This window comes from Camarhynchus parvulus, chromosome 2, assembly GCF_901933205.1.
Source record: "Camarhynchus parvulus chromosome 2, STF_HiC, whole genome shotgun sequence".
Lineage (NCBI taxonomy): Eukaryota > Metazoa > Chordata > Aves > Passeriformes > Thraupidae > Camarhynchus > Camarhynchus parvulus.
In genome coordinates this window covers 41640120-41661243 of record NC_044572.1, presented here as the reverse complement: position 1 = coordinate 41661243, position 21124 = coordinate 41640120, and the positions used below count along the sequence as shown (strand labels likewise).

The 21124-nt window shown below is 40.5% G+C and overlaps 1 protein-coding gene across 1 annotated transcript in view; it reads left to right on the top strand.

The window, feature by feature from the left end:
- The first annotated feature begins 5216 nt into the window (after nucleotides 1-5216).
- OSBPL10 (oxysterol binding protein like 10) overlaps nucleotides 5217-21124 on the top strand; it is a 113351-nt gene continuing 97443 nt past the window's right edge. Inside the window, 2 exon segments of the mRNA XM_030965151.1 lie at nucleotides 5217-5292; nucleotides 5295-5511. Of these exon segments, the coding sequence (XP_030821011.1) occupies nucleotides 5217-5292; nucleotides 5295-5511 (293 nt within the window).

Sequence of the window (21124 nt, the reverse complement as noted above, 5' to 3'; positions counted from 1 at the left end):
CTTAGTATCTTTATGTACTGGCTTCCTATTTGTTTCCCGTTGCAGTTCAAAGGGTTGATTCTAACCATGCAGAAAATGCCTTTCGTCATGGTTGTCATACACATCACTTCCTCATGCACATTTAATGACATCCAATGCAAATATATACATAACATGCCTAATATAAACTAGCATTTTCTCCAGCTAACCATCCCAAAGTTTGTATTCCAGAGGATCAGCCATTTTGATCAAATTTTGTTTCAACTGGTCTAACCTGCAAATTACCGAGCAGTGCACTGTAGCTGAGTAAACAAGCTGTGAGAGTCTAGCTGTGACAGCAGAAGCCTCAGCCCACATGCAATGCCTTGTGGTTGAGTATATTAACCTGCAGGCAAGCCTGTCTCCTAGGCTCAATGTCCCAGGCAGTAAAGGTAGTTTGGGTGCTCTTTGCCATATGCTGTGTCTCTCTTGGCTGTTTCCCTCTTCACCAGCTTTGTGCTGAGTGAGGTTTAGATGGGAGGTTGTGCTGGTAGATGAGAAGCTGCTGACAACGGGATGAAGTATGGCAAAGCAGCATGTTTGGCATACATTGCAGGCTTACATGCACCATGAAGGGAGGATAAGATGGATGCTGGCTCAGCAAAGCTAAAGCTAAAGTTGGCAGACTGCAGAGTTAGTGGCTGTTTCTCTGTGTTCTCAAAATTGTTGGGTGAGAAGCCTGCTACTCATGGATGATGTGCTGGTTAATTCTAAGCAAAACAATTACATAAATGAGAATACTACAATTGTTGTATTGTGTTATTTAAAAGGTCTGATTAGAGAGTCACTGCTTCTTTTAAACCTTCAAATCCCGAAACCTATGACACTGAATCTGAGGAAGGACTGAAGGACATGCTGCTGCGCACTGTTCCACGTGCTACATTCACTCCCTTCTAGTTGCTGTGGACAATTGGGAAGCCTTAGTGACAGTAGGCTTGGTGCAGGTGTTACCATGGCATGAGATGAACTTCAGGGATAATGTCCCAGTCATTCTGGTGCTGACACCTCTAGACAGCAGGGAAAGAAGTGCACATTGATATGCTTTTACCATAAATATTGCCTACAGTTTAGTGACAGATGGACTTATCTCCAAAGCTCATGTGAAATGAAGCAGTGTCTCAGAAGGACTTTGTAGGGCAAGAAAGAAGAGATGGTACAGCTGAGCAAGCCTTGGGGCATTTCCATAGAATATATTCAAAACTTGAATGTAGGCTGGGCAGAAATTGTTTCTGTAGACCATATAGCTAAATTCCTCCATACAATTGTGATGGTGGGAAGTTGTGTGGAAATTTGGTGGTGGAAGGAGATAAAAATAAATTGGAAAGTAATTTGAGAAAACTGTTTACTTGGAGAGTGTTAAAATGATAGAGAAACCCAAACCAACGTGTCCAGGAAACATAACTTAGCAAATGGATTATGAGCTGACCTTGTTCTAGAAACTAAAACTGTAGTTTAGCAAAGGACAGACAAAGGTGTCTGTTTCCTGATAAGAGCAAAGAGTACTGAATTTGTTATCAGTACCTGATGTTTTGCTTTCTAAAAGGTGGGATAAGTAATGAGTTATTTTGGTTCTTTTAGAGTCTTAATAAAAGAAGCAAAATTTTGATTTGGTCAGAGAGTGAAAGTAACGTTCTAAAGGAGGACTGTAACATAGCAGCTGTGTTACCTTGGAAACAGTGTGAACCTTCATCATGCAGGTTGCATTAATAAATAGATAATTAAGAATACTTGTAACAAGGCATACATCATGTGGCATTGCATCAGAATAAGTCAGTGTGTATTACCCTGAACTCTAGCTCTACTGGGACAAACCATTAGCTAGTAAAATAAATACAGGTTCAGTCATTTTAAAGACCATTAATAACTTAAAGCAAATGAGGTTAGGAGCTCACTCATATCAAGAATGCTATGAAAGGTTGTCCAGCTCTGCTAGGCTGCAGTATGTACAAATTAGGAAAGGAAAGGGGATGAGAAGAATGACACATTCCTTTGCTTCAATACAATATAAAAGTTGCAAGCTCTGTCAATGTTTGACTCAATCACGCTGGTTGACCAAGAAGGAGGAATCCTTAGTATATGAAAAGCTATACAATAGGTTAAACCAAAGGTCTTTCTAGTCCAGCAGTTAATTCCTTCCACAAGTAGGTGTTTAGAAAAAGACCAAGAACAGGGGAGGGATTAATTAATCAATAATGTAAAAACAGTCTTTGAGGAGTCAGAAGTTTAGAGCCTTTCTGAACTTCAAATACACCCAAAATACTTTGCTCAACCTTGTTTAAAGGTTCTTCAAGAACGATTGCTTTTTTAACCCTTCTAGATATTTAGCATCCAAACCCATCTCCATAAGAATGGGTGTTATGAATGTAAATCATGTGAGAAAGTAGTTTCTTGTGCTTGTTTTAAACCAGTTGCCCCATAGTTCTTGTTTCATGAGAAACAGTGAAGAATAACTCTTATTAACCTGAACATTATTTTAGACGTTGGTTGTTTATTTTTCAACTGAAAACCCGGATCAGTGAGCTCTCTTCATATAAAAGCTGGGACTTACACTTTTCCTACTCTGTCCTTTTTGAAAGAATATTATAAATGCAGGGTTGTATAGATACTGGCTGTACAGTGGATTTATATAGCAGCAAGCAGTTATTTCTGTTTTTCCTAATGAGCTTATCACAGCTGTTTGTTTGATTACCCTTGAACACTGACTGAGATGGAATTTTCAGAGGACTATTTAAAATGTCTCCAAGATCTCTTGCTTGAGAGGCTATAGCTAATTTATAACTCATCATGCCTGCATAGTAAAAGTTATTTTCTCACCATGTGCTTTACTTTGGCTTTTGGCAAGATTAAATTTCAGGTGCCATTTTATCAGTGATTTAGTCACTACTGTGATATCCTTCTGCTATTTTTTCACATTTGATTCTAGTTTTAACTATAAGCAAATGAAGAGATTCTGATTTAAGAAGATACTGAACAACAGAGAACCCGACTCATAGTGGTTTCCCTCTATTTGAGAATTGTCCATTTATTCCTGTGCTTCATTTCCCATATAGTAACTAGTTTATAACCTACAAGAGGACTTACGTTACCACATCCCAGCAATCCTTCTAGCAGCAGTGAACCATGTTTTATGATTTGGCAGAACTCTCTGGGGGCATAATATACTTACAGCCTGTTACCCCTTTTATTTCAGAGACTTCCTGATAAGTGCACCATTGCTACTTGAGTTTTATTGTACAGAAATATACAAAGAGGCTTCTCTGTTCTTGTGTAAGGTCACTTTCTTTTCCTGATGAATTTCTGAAGAATTATCTTCCAACGAATTCTGTGGAAGGTAGAAAATATTACATTCATTATCTATAATGTAGAACATACACATGAAATGTGTTGAAGTGGCTGATGTGGTGACACAGTTTATTAAAACATTGCTCCACAATTTTGGCCTGTCATTGTAATATTATGAAGACAAATGAAGGGGTCTCATCTCCACCAAGCAGGATCTGAGCTTCCCAAAGGAGCATTCCTTGTTCATTTAAATGTCTCCTAAAACCTGTGGTCATCAAAAGTAGAGTTGAGCCTAAGAACGAGAATTTTCATGTTGTGGTAATGGAGTTTCTTTCCATAGTGAATGATGATTTGGGAATTCTACATGAACATCTCAAGTAACAGATGCAGAAAAATAGTTACTCTAAAATATTTTATTTTTTAAAAAAATTAAGTTCTTAGTCTTTGTGTGTTCCACAAGAGTTGAGTGTTATATGTCCAACCCATGAAGTATTAAAATTCAAGTTTCCAGACTGCAGTGCCTTAGTATTTAACTACAACATGAGAAGTTTAAACACCCAAAATTCAGGATCAGGTTGCCCAACATTTCAGCTACCCAACCACAACACATATGGTAGGATTTTCCAGAGAGAAAACTGGTAGAATCTAAGTTAGGATCCCTCTTCTCTGTGCTGATTTATATGGGGAATGTACAAATCTGACTGTGTGTGGATTTGGATAGTTTGAGTATCTTCTGAGGTGCAGAACAGAAGGCACATGTGATACTCCACATTCAAAATATATCTAGTACAAAGGATTGTTAAAAGTTTCCACAGGGTTAAAGCACAAAAGCTAAGGCTCAGTTTATACTTTTCAAGGACTCTCGAGTCTCCTCTACATTTCAGGTCTACAATTATAAACTGACAAGAAGAATAGTTACATCTCTGGTATGCTGGGAAGATACACATTGTCACATAACTGAGGCACTTAGGTCTAAGACAGCAAGGATGGCCACAGAAGTGATTCGTGGGTCTGGGCTGACTGTACAGGAGCTGCTTAGTTTGTTATGGTGATCTTGAAGTTACATCCTCTCCTTTCAGGAGGTGTAGACTTGTAGGATTTTTTTGTAAAGTCTGGATGAATGACATGACTCATGTGGTATGTTGATACACACTACCTGCTGTGGGTTGAGCATATTGTGTTCCTGGGTGCTGGGCACAGCATCCAGCTCACGAGTGCGGGCACGACTGTGCTGCCAGTGTAGTGTACCCCGGACAGTCACCTCCTCGGTGGTGTCGGGGCACAGCTTGTGCAAGCATCAGGCACACGCTGTGTGGTTTGGCAGCCCGCTGTCCGCCGCTGTCCCGGCGCACATCCCGCCGCGGCTCGGGTGAGTGCCTGTCATGTGGCGGGCGCGTCACGGGGGGCGCGGTGCGGCCGCCGGGGCCGGAGGCGGTCTCGGTGTGCGCTCTGCCCTCGCCACACGCGTGGATCTGCACGCCCGCCCCACACCCCGCCACCGCATCCTTCGGGGTCGCTCCCCGTGTCGCACGGCGTGTGCGTGTGTGTGCCGGGCACCATGCAGTCCGTGTGCGTGTTGTGCCTGTCCCCGTTCGCCCTGTGCCTCCGCGTGTGTGCGTGCAGCCCCCGCCCTTGCGCGGCCCCCGCCGCAGCGGCGCCCTGTCCCCGGCTCGGGCGGGCGGGGCGCCCGGGGGGGCGGCGGGCGGGACCCCGCGGAGCCTCGGGGCACCGACCGCCGCCCAGCTCCCCGCAACGCTTGGCGAGGAGGAGGCGGCGCGGCGGTTCACTCGCCCGCCGCGGCCCAGCCCCTTCTCCCCGGGCACCGCCCTCTCCGCGCCGCCTGTGAGTCAGGGCTTTGCCGGGCACGGGCGGCAGCCGGGGCCGGAGCGGACGGGCAGCCTCCGCCGCGGGGCTCCATGGAGAAAGTGGCGGGCGAAGGCGGCGGCAGCAACAGCAGCAGCCGCAGCAGCAGCCGCCCCACGTCGGCGGGCTCGTCCCCTCGTCCTCCTCCGCCAGCCGCGGGCTCCGGGCCGGGCGGCGGCCGCGGGCAGGCTGGATGGAGGCGGGGGGCGGCGGCAGCAGCAGCCCCGGCTCGGCGGCGGCCAGCCCGGGGGGCGCGCAGGCGCCCGGCGGCGGCGGCAGGCGGCGGGAGTCGGTGCTGGAAGGGACGCTCAGCAAATACACGAACCTCCTGCAGGGCTGGCAGAGCAGGTAAAGCGCCGGGCCGGCCCCGGCGGCGCTGCGGGGCCGCGTCCTCGCCCCCGGCAGCCCCCAAGATGGTGCCCGGGCAACCGGCGCTGCCGCCCGAGCCGACCCCAACCCTCACCGGGCCCCGCGTCCCGAGGCCGGGCTCCGTTCCCCTCTGCGCCCGCTCCCCTTCCTTTTGCTGGACTTGTTTATTTTCCCAGCCGAGTTTGGCATCAGGGCGGGCGGGGAGGTGGCCCGGCGCAGGGTCGGAGCGCTGTCCCCCGGCGCGGCCGCCGCAGGTGCGAGCCGGGGTAGGGAGGGCTGAGGCTGTACATACTGCTGTCCCTGCATGACAGGGCTCCGCTTTTAAGCTCCTTTTTCTATCACGTTAGTATCCCTCTCCTGTGAAGTTAGCTTGGATAACTAAAGAATGAAAAACTGGGAGTCTCCCAAAATAAAGGGGGGAAAATGTCATGCTTGTGATTATTACTCTTGTTTTTTTCGCTATGATGTGGGACAGCGGAAACAGTTACCTTTGCATTCAATAAAATAACTTATGTTGCTGTTGTCCTACATGTTTCACAAGCCCTCATTTATGCTGATACGGTGACAGGCCCAGGTCCTGCAATTTGTTGGGTGTGGACAGGCTGACTTGCATCTGTGGAAGTCCCGAGGAAGGTCTGGTTTTGGTCTAGTTGTAGGGTAAAATATTTACAGAGTTGGAGCCAGGCTGTGGAGTTAATAGTGCTGTGTTGGGATCTGTTGAAAGCAGAAGAGATGTCCTGTGATGTTTCACTTTTTGTTGTTTAACTTTGTCTTCTTAGTGGATGGACAAAGATATGTGTCCAAAACATATATAATATAAAGCAACACTGTGGTGATTTTAAAGAGAAGATGCTATAGAGAGAACAAGAATTGGACTAGTTATAAAGCTCTGTACAGACCTTTAAGAAAACAAACAAAAAGACTAAAACCTGCTGTTACTTATATTAGGTGATGTCAAGCAATAAGAATGTAGGAATGGCTGGGATCTTGATGTTCTGACAGTAAATTTAAAGCACTTATAAGTGACAGAGTTGCATAAATGCCAGTGATGCTCTGGTGCTGAATGGTGTGTGGCTAAATCAGTGCTAGGACTACCGTAGCAGTACTTCCTGGAGAATTTCAGGAGCTGGTCTAATTCCATACACTGGAGGCCATGTGTAGGTGTACCAGCTATAAATTAAAAAGTTTGATATGAACTGGAGGCACACATCTCCATTAAGCTTGACTGCTTCGGCATCGACATAGAGAAGGCCTTTTTTGCTGTCATTTGGTTACTGTAGTTCTCTTCTAGATGCACATTAGACTTTTATCTATTTGTTGGTTTACATGGTCCTCCTGTAGTTTTGTTTAAAAAACAAACACATTTTGATACCTAAAATGTAGGCCTGAAATCCATGACTCAAAATTAAAAGCCCCCTTACCCCCTTTTTTCCCCCTGACACTTCCATCTCTTTTTATTGAGACAGTAGCTTCTTTTACTGTGTGTGATTTTAAGGGTTGTAATCTGAAATTGCAAAAGAGGGGTAATTGCTTATAAATCTTTGCTCTAAAGCTGCCTGTTTTTTGTATTTGGAGACATTAAATCTTTGATAAGGCTAACAGCTGGAAATAGTGTGCATAATCTGTGCTTACCCAAGAAATTTTACCTGAAAGCATGATGGAAAAAAGACAAATGTCACTTAAACAGTTCTGCCACAGCACTTGGAAATTAATGATAGTTTACTTCCAGCAGTCTTTTTTAATACTGCTTTATTGTGCTTTGTCAATTGCCAGTTTTATTTTCTGTAAGTCTGGCTTTTTGAGCAAGTGGTTTATCATGAGACAGCTTTTAGGATAAGTAACTTTTTTAGTTTGCTTACTTAGTCTATTCTGTTGATACGTGTAGCTGTGGTTTGGGATGTGGGATCTGATACAAGTTCTAAACAGATCAGTTGAAACTTGAGGCTCGCAGAAGTTGATCTTACTATATAATGTTCAATAAATGAGTGGTGATCCATGGTTTCAAGCATGGCTGTCCGTTTGGCCTTCTGTTACTCCATTTGTTATGGAATGTGTTTACTGTGAATTGGAGCTCATTCTGTAACAGTCTGTAAGTGACTTCGTAGCTGGCACTTGCAGCGTGTTTGTTAGCAGACAAATTAGTTTTGCATTTACTTCATTTGAAAAAACACAAGATTGTTCAACTGCATGATCAATACAACCAGATGGCATGAATATAAATAAAATGGGAAAATAAAGTGAAAACTGACAGAGTTCACTTTTTGTGGATTTGGAATGTTCTTTAAAGCTCCTTATCCATTAGCCTGAATAATTTAAATGTAGTTAATGTTAGCTCTTGCTGTGTGGTATTGAAGTTGAAAGGCTTTCCTACTTTATCCAACACTTAGTGTGCAGAGTAGCCTTTACAAGTCTGAAGCAATTACTGTAATTTGAATTATAATAAAGTAGTGTCACTTCTGAATAAATGTTCCTTTAGCAGGCATATGCAAGATAGTCTGATTGTGGATGAGGGAACTGAATATGATTACTGAAGCATAACACGTCATTTATAAGCATTAACTGAAGTAATTGAAGGCCTCAAAATCAGTCAATCTGGGTAGCTGCATTACTTCTTATTTTGAGAATTTCCAAGTGTTTATTGTGTTTTACTTAAGAAATACATTTCTTCTGCTCTAGCAGATCAGGATCAAGCTGATTTGGAAATGAGTGAGGTGATTCCTCACCTTTATGACAAGCAGAAAGAAACAGTGGTTTTTGTTTTGTTGTTTTGAGGCAGTTTATTGTGTGAGAAAGGTGTCAAGGGGCCTGGGCCTTTGCAGTGTCTCCACTTGAGTCTGTAACTTTCTGTGGATTTATTCAGGTATGGACATAGGGAGTGGAGCTTAATCTGAAACAGACTTTTTGACATAAGAACACTTGTGTCTGGTCTGAGACAGTAGGGCATCTGGCTGTCTTTACTATGAAATTACAAGTAATTGTGTTCTCAATTGAAGTACTGTTACAAATAATTTCTATTGGGATTTACTTGTTACATGTGTATGGGAGGGTAGAGCTTGTATTTTAAGCAGGAGTTATGTGGATTTGATGGACAAATATGTCTCTGTAGCGTCATTTCATGTCATGCAAGACCTATTTTTCATTAATTATTTTGAAATTATTGAAATACTTACTGCCTGTGATGTTACTATCCTGTCTTTTGAGTAGACTGACAAAATGTAAAAAATCTTAAAATCCCCATTTTCCCAAGGTAATGGGAAATTTACGATGTCTGCATTCCCCTCTCCGCTTTTCCTCTGAAAATACTTAGTACTTGCACTGGTAGGGTTTTATCCTGCAAGCGTGTAGAAAGTCCTGGGTCATCTGCATTTGAGCTGGGACTTAAATCTGGGTTTGTAACAACAATAAATGGAGCTCTGGGTGATGGATGTTGTTGCTTTTCTGAGCTGGGCTGCTTTGTGTAAGTTGCTCTGTAGCCCAGGTGTTTTTTTAAACATTATTTTGGCCTACTCCTGTTTCCTCTCTCAGTTGAGAAATGTATTGTGTTACCAGCCTGCATGAATCATGCCTGACTTCTTGTGCTTGGGCACCACCAGACTTCTTTTGGGGATTAGCTGCATTCCCTGTAGGTCAACAAAAAGTGTACTTTGGGGCAGTCTGAGGATTTTTTGCACTCAGGATCTTTATCAGGCTCTCCAATGCTGTTGTGTAATATCTTTTCTTGTGTAGTTGCACAGAGCAGTTGCAGTCTGACTCCTGCCACAAGAGAAAAACCCTTTCTTATTATCAGTGTCCCAAGCAGGAGGTAGCTGTCAAATTTTAGTGCCACTTTAAGAGCTGATTTCACTGGCTCCCAGAGCTTGTGCTGCTCTGACTGCAACTCTTATGAGAGGGTTTTCTATGTATGCTGACAAAACGTGTCAACAGTGTATTGTGCTGTAGCACAAAAATCTGTTTGTAACATTTTAATTATTATTATTTTTAAAAATTTATATGTATATTCCGGAGAAACAGATTCTGACCTCCTGGAAGAATTGGCAAAGGTACCTTCAAACACAGTAATAACCTCCCTCTCCCTCTTTCTGAATCAGCTAACTGGTCTTTCACAGAGTTTTGTGATTGACACATCTGCCTGCAGAGTTTTGAGGTAGTTAGCACCTCTGGAATTCCTAATATTCTTCAGTATAGTATATACCAAACATAATAGTATATATAGTATTCTTCAATGGTACCAGTCAAGTTGTTCGAGCAATAAATTGGGGCATTTTTCCAGTATAAAAAACCAGTATATGATTACTGAACAAACTATATGACTGTGGTAGACCTGTATAGCTGCTGAGGGGGAAATCTGTCCTAGAGAAATAAACTGGGGTTTTTTAGTATAACAATAAGCCACACTCCTAATAAGCCATATTAGCCATATTAAATAGCCTAACAGTAGACAGTATCTGAGAAGGAGGAAATAGGCACACAATTAATTTAATGTTTGTGAAGTTTGATGAAATGGGATTTTTTTGTGTTCTTACCAGAATTAGATTAACACCAGCTCCTCCACTGCGTATTTTTTGGTCTTAGTGTGATTCTGTGGCATGTCTATCCAGGGCTTTGTGTAATGTTGTAACACCCTCCAGGATTTATTTGCAGAGTCTGTGAACAGGGAGACTCCCTTTTAAGGAGCTGGAGATACAATATATTCTGTTTCTTCTGTTGTTCTGCATCTCCTGCTTGAATTTTGGAGTCTTGCTTATAATTTATTAGGAATTGTGTAAACCTTAAAATGTCAAGGTGTTTTTATACTATAGTGCTAACATTTTATTAAAGATTTTACTTGCAAAATAGATTTTACTGGAGACTGTGTTGTCCCTTTACTTGTAGGCTCTCTTTGTAGTAGGAGGCAATGTGAAAAGGAAGAAATCTACTTAAACCAAACTTACTTTTGTTCTCTGGAGCAATGATGTTTCCTGTGCTAAACACTCAGTAGCTGCATATTTTACATTATTTAAATCAAGATATATGTCATTAGTCTTAAATAAACTTGGCATTTAAAATGCCAAAAAGTCAGTTATTAGTATGTTCTGTTTTGGATTAAGGCACTAATCTGTTTTCTTAATCCTAAAATCTCTGTAGCAAAAATAATCACATTGAAATATAAGCTTTTTTTTTCTTCCTCTCCTTCTTTCATTTTTTGCCATTGAAACTTTTCCCCCTTTAGTATTATCAATGCTCACTTAAAAAACAAATGAAATTAAAAAGAAGTACATCAGCCTTTTAAAATGTATATCCCTAGTTTCTTTGTAGGAAGATTTAAGTTAAGGTGTACCTTCTCTTTGTTTAGTTAGTGACTGATTAAACCTAACTGGTTTAATGACAAGCTAGTTGATTAGTTTGAATAGCTTTTGCTGTTGCCTCTAAACCATCTCTGTTGGGAGAATGGAGAAAGCATTTCCAACAGCAAAGTCAGAGAAAGAATTTTAACCAGGTAAGAGAGAGGCTGAGAAATCCATAATTCTCTGCCCTTCAGTAGTGCTTGCAGGGAACATTTGGAAGAAGACAACTTTGAACCTCAGGCTAAAATTGAAAAGGAGGGTCTCGTGGTTAAGGAATTGGTTTGCATTGTGGGGGTGTGGATTCTGGTTGGAGAACTGCCATGGGCTTTTCTCTTGTCCCCAGGCAGGTAACCCAAGCTCTTTGTTCCTCAGCTGCTTGTATCACATGGTGCTGGGGCTGCTTATGCCTATGCAGAGGATAAATTCATAAAATGGATAATAACCTAATGCAGAAGATGCTTGATGATAATGTAGGAAAAATCTGTTTGATACAGATGAGACTCAGGCATTTTCACTCAGGCAGTATATTTGGGATTTGTGAGTGCTCTTCAGAGCCGAGCAGCAGTCTTGTACCAGAGGGAATGAAGTGACAGTCAAAATAGAGTGTGGTCTTCCCCTTACCCAGATGTCACACTTAGCTCTCAGGCAGTGCAGAGAAGTGGCAGTTGGCACTGGCACTGAAACAGGCACTTGCCCTTCTCTGGGTTTTGTTATTACTAGCTCATTTTGCTGCTAGCTTTTTCAACGGTGATTTCTGTGCTTAGCAAGGCAATGATAAGTGTGGTTAGAGGGAGCACACATGCACTTGCTGGCTCATTTATAAAGCCCCACCAATTTATGAATATGGATTTTGTTAATGTAGGAGAAGTGACAGTAGGTTAAACTAAGTAATGTGCCAGGAATAACTTTATGAGTATATAAGTATTCAAAAGTTTTCCCCAGTCATTTTATATTTGAAACCATTTGTTCAGTAAGAATCTGTTTGGTCTTTAGATTCACCTAATACTCTTTGTTCTTAATGATATATTTAAAAGACTGAACTTTCTAAGTGAAAAAGTTGCTAAAAATTGCTATAACAATGGCTATTTAATGTACAACTATATTTGTTAAATACGTGTTATAATGAATGATGAAAAAAAGTCGTGAACTTAGTTCATTGAAAAATGCAGTTTGTTTCCATATAATAAACTAATGCAACTGTTTTTACAAGTATCTCGACATTGTGCTTTAGATCTTGGAGGCTTTTGTGGATATCTTCTTGAGATGTTTGATTACTTTTTGGAACACAATCCAGAGAGACAAAGTTTGCTTAGTACTTAACTGTTGCATATAAAAAACGTTGCTGTAAATGCTGTCTAAATGCTGCTGCACTTCACTTTCCAAGATAGCATTTAATTTGTAGGTAATTTAAAGCTGAAGGGTGGAGATTCTTTACTACTCAGTTGTATAGCACAAGCCATAGTATTTGCCATGGTTTCTGTTGCGTCTAGACTTGTGTTTCTCTTTGGATATTGATCTGAGGATTTATCTTCTGGTGATAGAGGATTCTTCATCATAGCCATGGGAACAATTTGCCCAGAGTTAATTACTACTTAGACACTAAGTACAACAGGCAGTTTTTTATCAGCCTTTAACTCTTCACTGAAGCTCATGGTGCTGGACTGAAGATACCTCATATCGCATTTGGGCTCTACATTCATTGTTTTTGGGCAGATGAAGTGGATCTTTTGTCTGAGTTTGGAGTATGTAGACCAGTGGTGTTTTCTTGCTGCTCTCCCAGTCACTCAGTTACAGTCCCAGTCACAAGTCAGCTCTCCCAGTAACTTCAGTAATTTATGATAGTCCTGATGGTTATTCAGTGTTTCAAAGTTTTTATTTACATGGGACGCCAGAACTGTGTACGCATTCAGTTGTAGTTGCACTTGGGATCAAATACAAGGATAATGCATTCTGTTTGCTCCAACTCAATATTTATTCCCTGCTTAAAAAGTTCAAGGATTGTTAGCTTTTTTTGATCTTTGTTGGTTATTTTTTTAAAAATTAGGTTGTTAGTTTTGCCTCTTAAGTTTTATTGTTAGTCTGATTCCAGGCAACACTGAGACCTCATGTTCCCTGGTGCTGCTTGGGTTCTCCTGACAGATATCTCCATACCCACACTCTTGTTATTTTCTATTTACTTAAGCTGCAGCATCCTGGTGCTTGTTATGCCATTTTCTTCTGGTATCCAGTATACTACTTGATCCAGGAACATGTGGTATACTACTACCCAAGTGAGTGCCAGAAGTGTCAGAATGAAGGGTAGCACTTCACTACCCTTTTTTTTGTTTGTCTGGGAAGGTGTTGGGGAGGATTGCTGTGGGAGCTGTCAACCTGCAGACTGCTCTCTCCACAGTTAGCATGTTTTTGCATATCCCCAGTGATCTTTCTTGGGCTTTCTCATGGTGCAGGCCCTGTTTTTTTGAGGGGGGAAAAACCAGAAATTAATTATTTGTTTAGGAAGACAATAATTTTAAAATATAATTGAGGAAAGTTATTATTAGTTGGAAGAATTATTTGACCAAAATAATCAGTAAGTTTTCCTTACCCTGAATTTTTATGAGTCATTTCTTTTCCAGGTGAATCCTGTATCTTGTAATTATGACTTTTTTGTCATTAGATATATAATTTTATTTTGACAGTATTGGAAAGCATGATGTTGGCTGATGATAGCCTATTTTCATATCATCAGCAATCTTTATGGAAATTTTTCCTCCCATATAGGTCATTGCTAAGCACTCCAAAGCCAAGTACTGATTGCCAGAATACCCTATTAGAAATACATTCACTCAAATAACCTCATTTAGTTATATTTTGAGGCTAACTCCATCTTTTAACTGTTTTTCAGTGCATTTAATGTGTAATTTTCTGTGCTTTGGGTGCTTGCCCATTGTTTTTGATGAAGAGGAGCTGGATGCACCAAGTATTGATGAACCTTAACCTTTTTTTGTCATTCACTATATGCGTGGTGTAACCTAACAGTTTTGTTGGTGGTGTTTTTTTGTTAAAATTGCAGTGAAATGTGGAGTGTGAGTCTTCAAAATAAAAGACAGGGATACACTGATGTGTAGTACTAATTGCTAAATGCTTGGTGCTTGTTTGGGACATTAACACAGGCTAAATGTGGTTGCTGTTGGGTATCAGCATTTGTGGGTGTCTGAAGAAGTATTTGACTGAAAAGATCTTAGGCTGTCAGTTGGGTGGTTCTAAGTTGAAATCCCTAAATTACTATTTTTATTGTGGTTTTGAGTAAGTTACTACTACAAGTTCATGTATCAAGTACATATTTCTCAGTGACTGAGGAAATGGCTTTTTTCAACTGCACAGCCTTTCAGGGGTTATCTGTTCCAGGGTTAAGAGCTGTGCCTTATATAGTGTGCCTCTAGTCAGGTTTACAAGATTTTTTATAAAATAAGTTGATGTTTATTTGATTTGCTTCAGAATGGACTTGGAGCACAGTCAAGAATAGTGGTGAGACAGGAAGTACAAAAATGTAAGGTGGGGCTGTGTGTTGATAAAGCTTCAGTGTTTACCCTAAATACAGAATTGTGAACTACACTCCACTTACAGCTGTGTTGGATGCTGCATCTTCCATTGAGGTAGAGTACACACACTAGAGAAAATCTGCACACTGGAGTCAGAGTAGTGTGTTTAACCTCAGCTGAAGAAAAGTGTGTGTGTTTTTCCAGCCCTGGAATATGGAGAAAATCTTCCTAGTAAAAGAAGACTTGTTTAAGCAAATGCAGGCAAGACCAGGCATTCTGCTATTTGTGTGCTTGAATTTATTAAATGAAAAAAAAAAAAAAGAGGAGGGAAGAAGAGAGGAAAAGGCCAATTTCTTGTCTGTTGCCATTATTTGGAGTTGTGTCAAGTTTCTGTGTAGTGCTTTTATCATGGTGATAGGAGGAAAATAATGATCTTAATCATGAAGAAGGTCCCAAGGTGTAGACAAATTAACTTTATCGCAGCCCAAACCAGCACAGTGGAGGAGCAAAACAAGTTATTTACTGCTGCAAACATGAAGCATTTGGCATTTTTGGTTGGTTGGTTGGTTTGGTTTTGGTGTTTTTATTTTGGTTGTTTTTTAGCTGAAAGGTTTGCCTTCCGCATCATAAAGGGTAGTGTGGGTTTTGTCTCTACTTTCTTTGCTTCTCTCCTTTTCTCCTGTTTTATCTTACCAGCTTAGTGAGCTTTGTTTTACATTGTGTTAGTGTATGAAATTCATCCTATTTTCATTATGCAAGTAGAAGGAAGGGATAGTTTGGCAATAGAACAATGGAAGAAAGAAATGAGTAGAATAGCTGGAGAGTCTTAGAAAAGGGATTAGAGCATCTGGAAGATGGGCTGGTGAAGTCAAAGCACACTGTAGTGACAGGAGGAGAGGGAATAGTTTTACACTGAAAGAGAGTAGGTTTAGATGACATGTTGGGAAGAAATTCTTTACTGTGAGAGTGACAAGGCACTGGCACAGGTTACCCAGAGAAGTTGTGGATGCCCCATTCCTGGAAGTGTTCAAGGCCAGGCTGGATGGGGCTTTGAACAACTTGCTCTAGTGAAAGGTGTCCCCCACAATGGCAGGAGGGTGGGACTGGATGATCTTTAAGGTCTCTTCCAACCCAAACCATTCTGTGATTCTGTGTAAGGGAAGAAACAGGGGTGAGACAGAAGTAGATGCTCAACTGAGGACAGCACAAGGCTAGACCTTTACTTCTTTAAAAAGAAAGTCTGGAAGTTGAATAACATGAATTCTGAATGAAGTCTTGAAAACCCAGGTGAGATAATTTGCTCTTATTTATTTTAATACTGCCATTAAGAATGGCACACAAGAAGTAGTGAGGAAAGTAGTGTTTTTTAAATTGCAGAATGTGTAATGAGGATTTTTCTGCTTTTGCTTTCTTCCCCTTTGCCACCTTCCATAGCAGAGCTAATTTCAGGTAAGTAGAGGACTGATGGTAGTAGCAGTCAGAAGAAGCTACTGATAGTATCCCCCTGGGTATATATTAACGTGCCAGACTTAGCTTTGCCCTTTTAAACACAGTATTGATTATATGAGAATTCAGGCATCTGTGATGATTATTTTCTTGCTAAAGGTTATAAATATTGTTTTTTCATTTTTGATTGGAACACTGATGATCTGGATTTTTGTGGAACAGTATTTCTAGAAATATCTATATATGTGTGTACAAAGCAGCAGCCTAATGTATAAAGGTCTTCAGAAGTTATGTTTGCTCACCAATCTAAATGCTGTTTCTTCAGAAGGATCAAGGCTAATGCTCTACATATCTTGCAACATGTTGATGAAACCACCCTCTTACGGGTTCTGTGGACTCTATACATAGGTTTCTAAGAGTCAGTGTTGACAAGATACTTGTTAAAGATTGCTGCATATCAGCTGACAGGATAAAGACCAAACATGGAAACTTAAACTTCTCATTCAGTCAATGAATTAATAGTCCTACAAGTAAAGGCAAGGGAAACTCTATTGGGTTGTGAATTATTGGCAGAGAAAGTTGAAAAGTTCCAACTATTCTGAGATGATGTAAGAAAGGTCTGGTTTCTGCAAAGCTTTGTTTGAACAAGCTGGGTGCAGAAGAGCTGGAAGGAAACTAGCATGCTGATCTTGTTATCGAGATTCTTACTTTGTATATTGTATTTTCTCCCATATGATGTGTAAAGAAAATACTGCATCAAATATGTTCATTCTTCCCAACTGGGAACTTTTAAGATTGTGGATAAAAAGAAAAATTCCTAATGCTCGGAGGAATGAACAGAAGGGAAGACACAAAATTGAGGACTTCAGAAATTGCAAAAGTATGACCTTAACTTGCCTTTGCTTCTTTTTTTCTCCTGTGTGTTTCTCTCCCTATATATAAGAAGTGTATGCAGTTCACAAAAATTGCATTAATATAACATAGTGAGTTCTCAGCCCCTTGTATATGGTAGTGAAATGAATATTTCTTGTTCAACAGGTTTTGCCAGTGAAATAGTATTTTAAATGAAACTTACAGTTGGGAGAAATGCCAACATTCAAGTGGTTCAAGTTTGAGAATCTAGATGATAAGTTATCCGCATTTTGAAAGTGAAAATAACAGCTCCTATAACCATTGCAGTAAGAAACCACAGAACAAATTTAAAACCAGATGTTTTATTCCATCAACTTGCACAAAAATTATTGTTGAAATAGATGTGTTCAGAAGGTGTTTGCCTGCTAGAAAGTATCTGGTATTTCATGTATTCACTTGGAATACATGATAAATACTTTATGTCTAGAACAGCTATAGAGAATATATCCTCAATTAATTATATAAGAAGTACAAAGTGGAATGGAGGAATGAAGAATTGGCTTGAGGACTGGTGTCTCCTGGCATCATGTATGTATCTTTTTCTCCTGGAAATGACCTCTAAAATTTTTGTTTCCCTTTTGCTGGTGGTAATCAGATTTTATTACTGTAAGTATCTTCCACATAAATTACATGAGTAATGTAGATATGTCCACAAGCCAAAAATAGCTAAACGAATGTGAGGCAGGTATCAGAAAGCTAGATTCTTGAATACAAGAGTTTTGTATGGGTATTATAACTCTGGTGACCTAGACTGATGAAGATGAGCACTCTTCTAATAAAAGATGTTTCAAACTATTTCACTTTCTAATTTGTTAGAAATGGTAAAGGAAAAAAAAAACTTGCACCCATGAGCTTATGTTTTTGTCAGTATTGCAGTGCATTACTCAATAAAAATAAAATACTTACTAAAACTGGTTTGTAGCACAACTGTTCTATTGTTTAAACTTTTAACACCATATTTAAGGGTGATAGCGTTTTCTTAAGAAACCCAAAGGTTTTTTTAAAAGTTTTTATCTTTCATCTGAAAACACCACAGGTACTTCACAAAATTTGAAGCATCAGATGTGATGCTTAACATTCCTGAGGTTAGAGTAAGAGATTCTGGATCTCTAACTGACCACCTCTTTCCTCATTAAATGATTGCTAGATTATAAATATATAGCGTTTTTCTTTTCCTGGTGTAATGGTGAGGTCTAAAAATGACTCTCATTGATTGATTGCAAGATGGTTTTCAAATCTAAACATTAATTTTTCAGTTTACAGGAAGGTTATTATTTCTTGAGGTCTTTTATTCCTTGGTGTTTTTAGCTGCAGTCTAGAAAGTAATAGTGAAGAGTTTCTATCTCCTGGCAGTGATTCTTGCTGAGGACAGGGCATTGCAAAACAAGGATGAACTCTGAAGGTCTGGCAGAGAAGTCGGTGAACTGTGATACCACCTCAGTAGAACTCTGCTGACTCAAGGCAGCTAATTGAAAATTTATGCAATAATATCCATGGATAGGATGTGGTTATGCTTTGAATCTCATTGCATTGCATTACTGTAATACAGTACAGTCAGTATCTTTCTTTGATGGGATCTTGTTCTTAAAAAGTTGACTTCAACAAAGTAGCTTCTGACTATTGAAAAGATGTCAACTTGAAATCTAATGGATCTAAAAACAAACCAGGAGTAGTCTTGAATATATTTGAAACTTTTTGTCATTTAAAAAACATAAATGAAATGCTTACCAGTTCTTAACATAACATGTACTGAGAAAAAAAAGAAGAATCTTTCATGGTATGGCAATCTTATTAACACAGTTACTTTTTTTTGTAGATCACTATGTAAAATTAAATTTTTAAAAAAATTAACTGTGTAATCATGCTATATTTTCCTGTCTACCCTTCTGTTGCCAGTACCTCTGTTCTCTTTTGTTTTTTCAAGCTATTTTGAACATCTCAAGGCATGTCTGTGATTCCTTATTCTGTTTGTAAAAACTACATTTATAACTGATGCTGCTGTCCAGTTAAGTCTGTGTATACATTTAATACTTACCAGGCGTCGTGCCGTGTATCTGCAATTGTTCCACACCCGGTATGGAATTCAGTTTACTATGCCAAGTGGAGTCATCATCAGGGAGATAGTACAAGGGATCTGGAGGCTGCTGATAAAATGTGTAGTTCATATTTTTCTTTTCTGTTCCTTCTTTTCTCTCTGGGAGGCCACTTTAATCCAATGCTATTGAGGCTTATTTCAGAATTATCTCTTCTAATCCCAAGTCTCAAATTGCTCTGGTTAGGGGAAAATTGATAATTTTCCCTAGAAGTGAAAGCTGGGGCACCTGATTTGGGAGTAGTTCTGTCTAGCTGGGTCTCTTTGCTCCTGGATGAGAAAAACACATCCAGAGACTGGAACACCAGAAACTTCTAATTCTTTGTTTTTCTTCTGTCATTAAATATCTTGCTAACAGGACTGCCAGTTTTCCCCCTAGTTGTTACATGTTGATAGTAAAAACCCTAGTGAAACTGTAATTATGCTGGGAAAAGCACTGGTACACTTATCCTTCTTTTCTAATTAAGATACTAATTTAGACTGGATAGTCATAAGAAGCTGTGAGAACAGCCAGTATCTTAGAGCAGAGCTCACAAATGTGAGAATGGGTTGCAGTGAGCAGTTGATAACCTGTGGGTTGTGACAGCCACGTTCAGCTCCTCTGGCCTTGCCAGGGGGTCAGGGGCTCAAACTGCTAATTTGGTTCTGCAGCTTTCCAGTGCTCTCCCAGCCTTTATGCCCATACCCTATGCTGCTTAGGGGTTGTGGGCAGGTGATGCCCACATTCCCCATGCTCAGGAGTGTTTTGCTGTGGTGGTTTGTGCTGGCTGCTCTGGTGCACTCAGTACTGCATGGCCTGGTGTGCTCAGCACTGCATCTGTGCCTCTGAGCTCAGTGCTGAGGGCTTTCAGCTCTACTGAGCTGATTCACAGCCCCTGGGCCCAAAGGATAGATGGCAGGCATGGCATGGCATGGCTTGCTTCATTCAGTGCTTTAAATGCTGTTGGCCGAAGGAAATCCTGTGGCAGATACTGTAATTTTGCTGTGCTCTGAACCAAAAGGCTGGCAGATTATTCAAATGTATCGCAGGGTTTCCTCTAGCACACTGTGCTCCTGTCTGTGAGGGAGAAGTATTGGAAGTGTCTCCCTGTGCTTTGACCTTTTTTAGAGGGGTTAGATGACTGTGAAAACTGGTGGGAGGCTTAGGTGGCTGTTCCTTGGGCATGGGGTTTCTAATGGGAATCCCTGAGTTGAGAAATGAGCTGCAGAAAATAGCTGGACTGTCTAAACAGACTGGAGCAGCTTACAACTGCTCATCACTTAGGTTTTTATCTTTTCTCTATGCTATTTTTTAAATGGAGGAATTACAGCCTTGAGGAGAAGAGCTGAGCAGCTGCCAGCTGCAGTCTTGCTCCTTGAGCTGAACAAACAGGTTGGCAGTGCAATATTAAGCTTTTCTGCAGGATCAGATAAATGATACGAGTCCGTCTGCCCTCCTTTCCATGTTCTGAGGATCTCTCTCTTTCCCATTTATTTGATCTTGCTTTTTGATACTGTGACAGCAAGTATAGGGAGGAGTAGTGCTATAGGAGATGGACTGAGGAGAAGAAAACATTTGAAAGTAAGGAGATCAGATATGAAAATATTACAGGTGCTAAAAATTAGAGGTAGATGAGCTGTGACCTTAGGTTCCAGAGAGGAGGCTAATGACGTGATGCTTTTTGTAGGTTTTATTCCCCTTGAGCCTAAAAATTGATTTTTCAAAAGTGGCACTTGAACAGATTGAGCACAAGAGGTGGAAATAGGTGTCTCAACTGAGGGAGCTGGAAAGCTTACTGGAACTGTCTCTAGTAATAGAGAAAGCAGCTGGTATAGGCAAAAATATAGTGCACTTTCTCACAGATATTTTTTACTTGTGATGGTGTCAGGACACCAGGAACAGATGTCTGAGAGACTGAAAATATCTACTCTGAACTCTCATGTTGAGTTTTATCTTTCATTGAATAATTCCCTCAACTGGATTAAATGATTAGAATGCTGAATTGCCTGCTTTTTAACAGAAAGTGAATAGAATTATAAAACTGACTTGGTTCTGGAAATGTGAAAACTATTTCTGCTCTGGCTATTTATTTATTTATTACCTCCATTTCTTTTGTGCTTACATTCTGGTTTGTTGGTGGTGTTATCTTCTGTTTAGGTACTTGGATTCTTGGATGGATCTCTTCTGTTTAAAGGAGTATTTTACACTTGTGAGTTGGTTAATGCACTCCCCTTGTACCTCCTTTCTGTACACGGGCCAGCAGTGGGTTCAAAGGTTCACTTAAATTGTGTCATGGTTATACTGCTGAAGGAAAAAA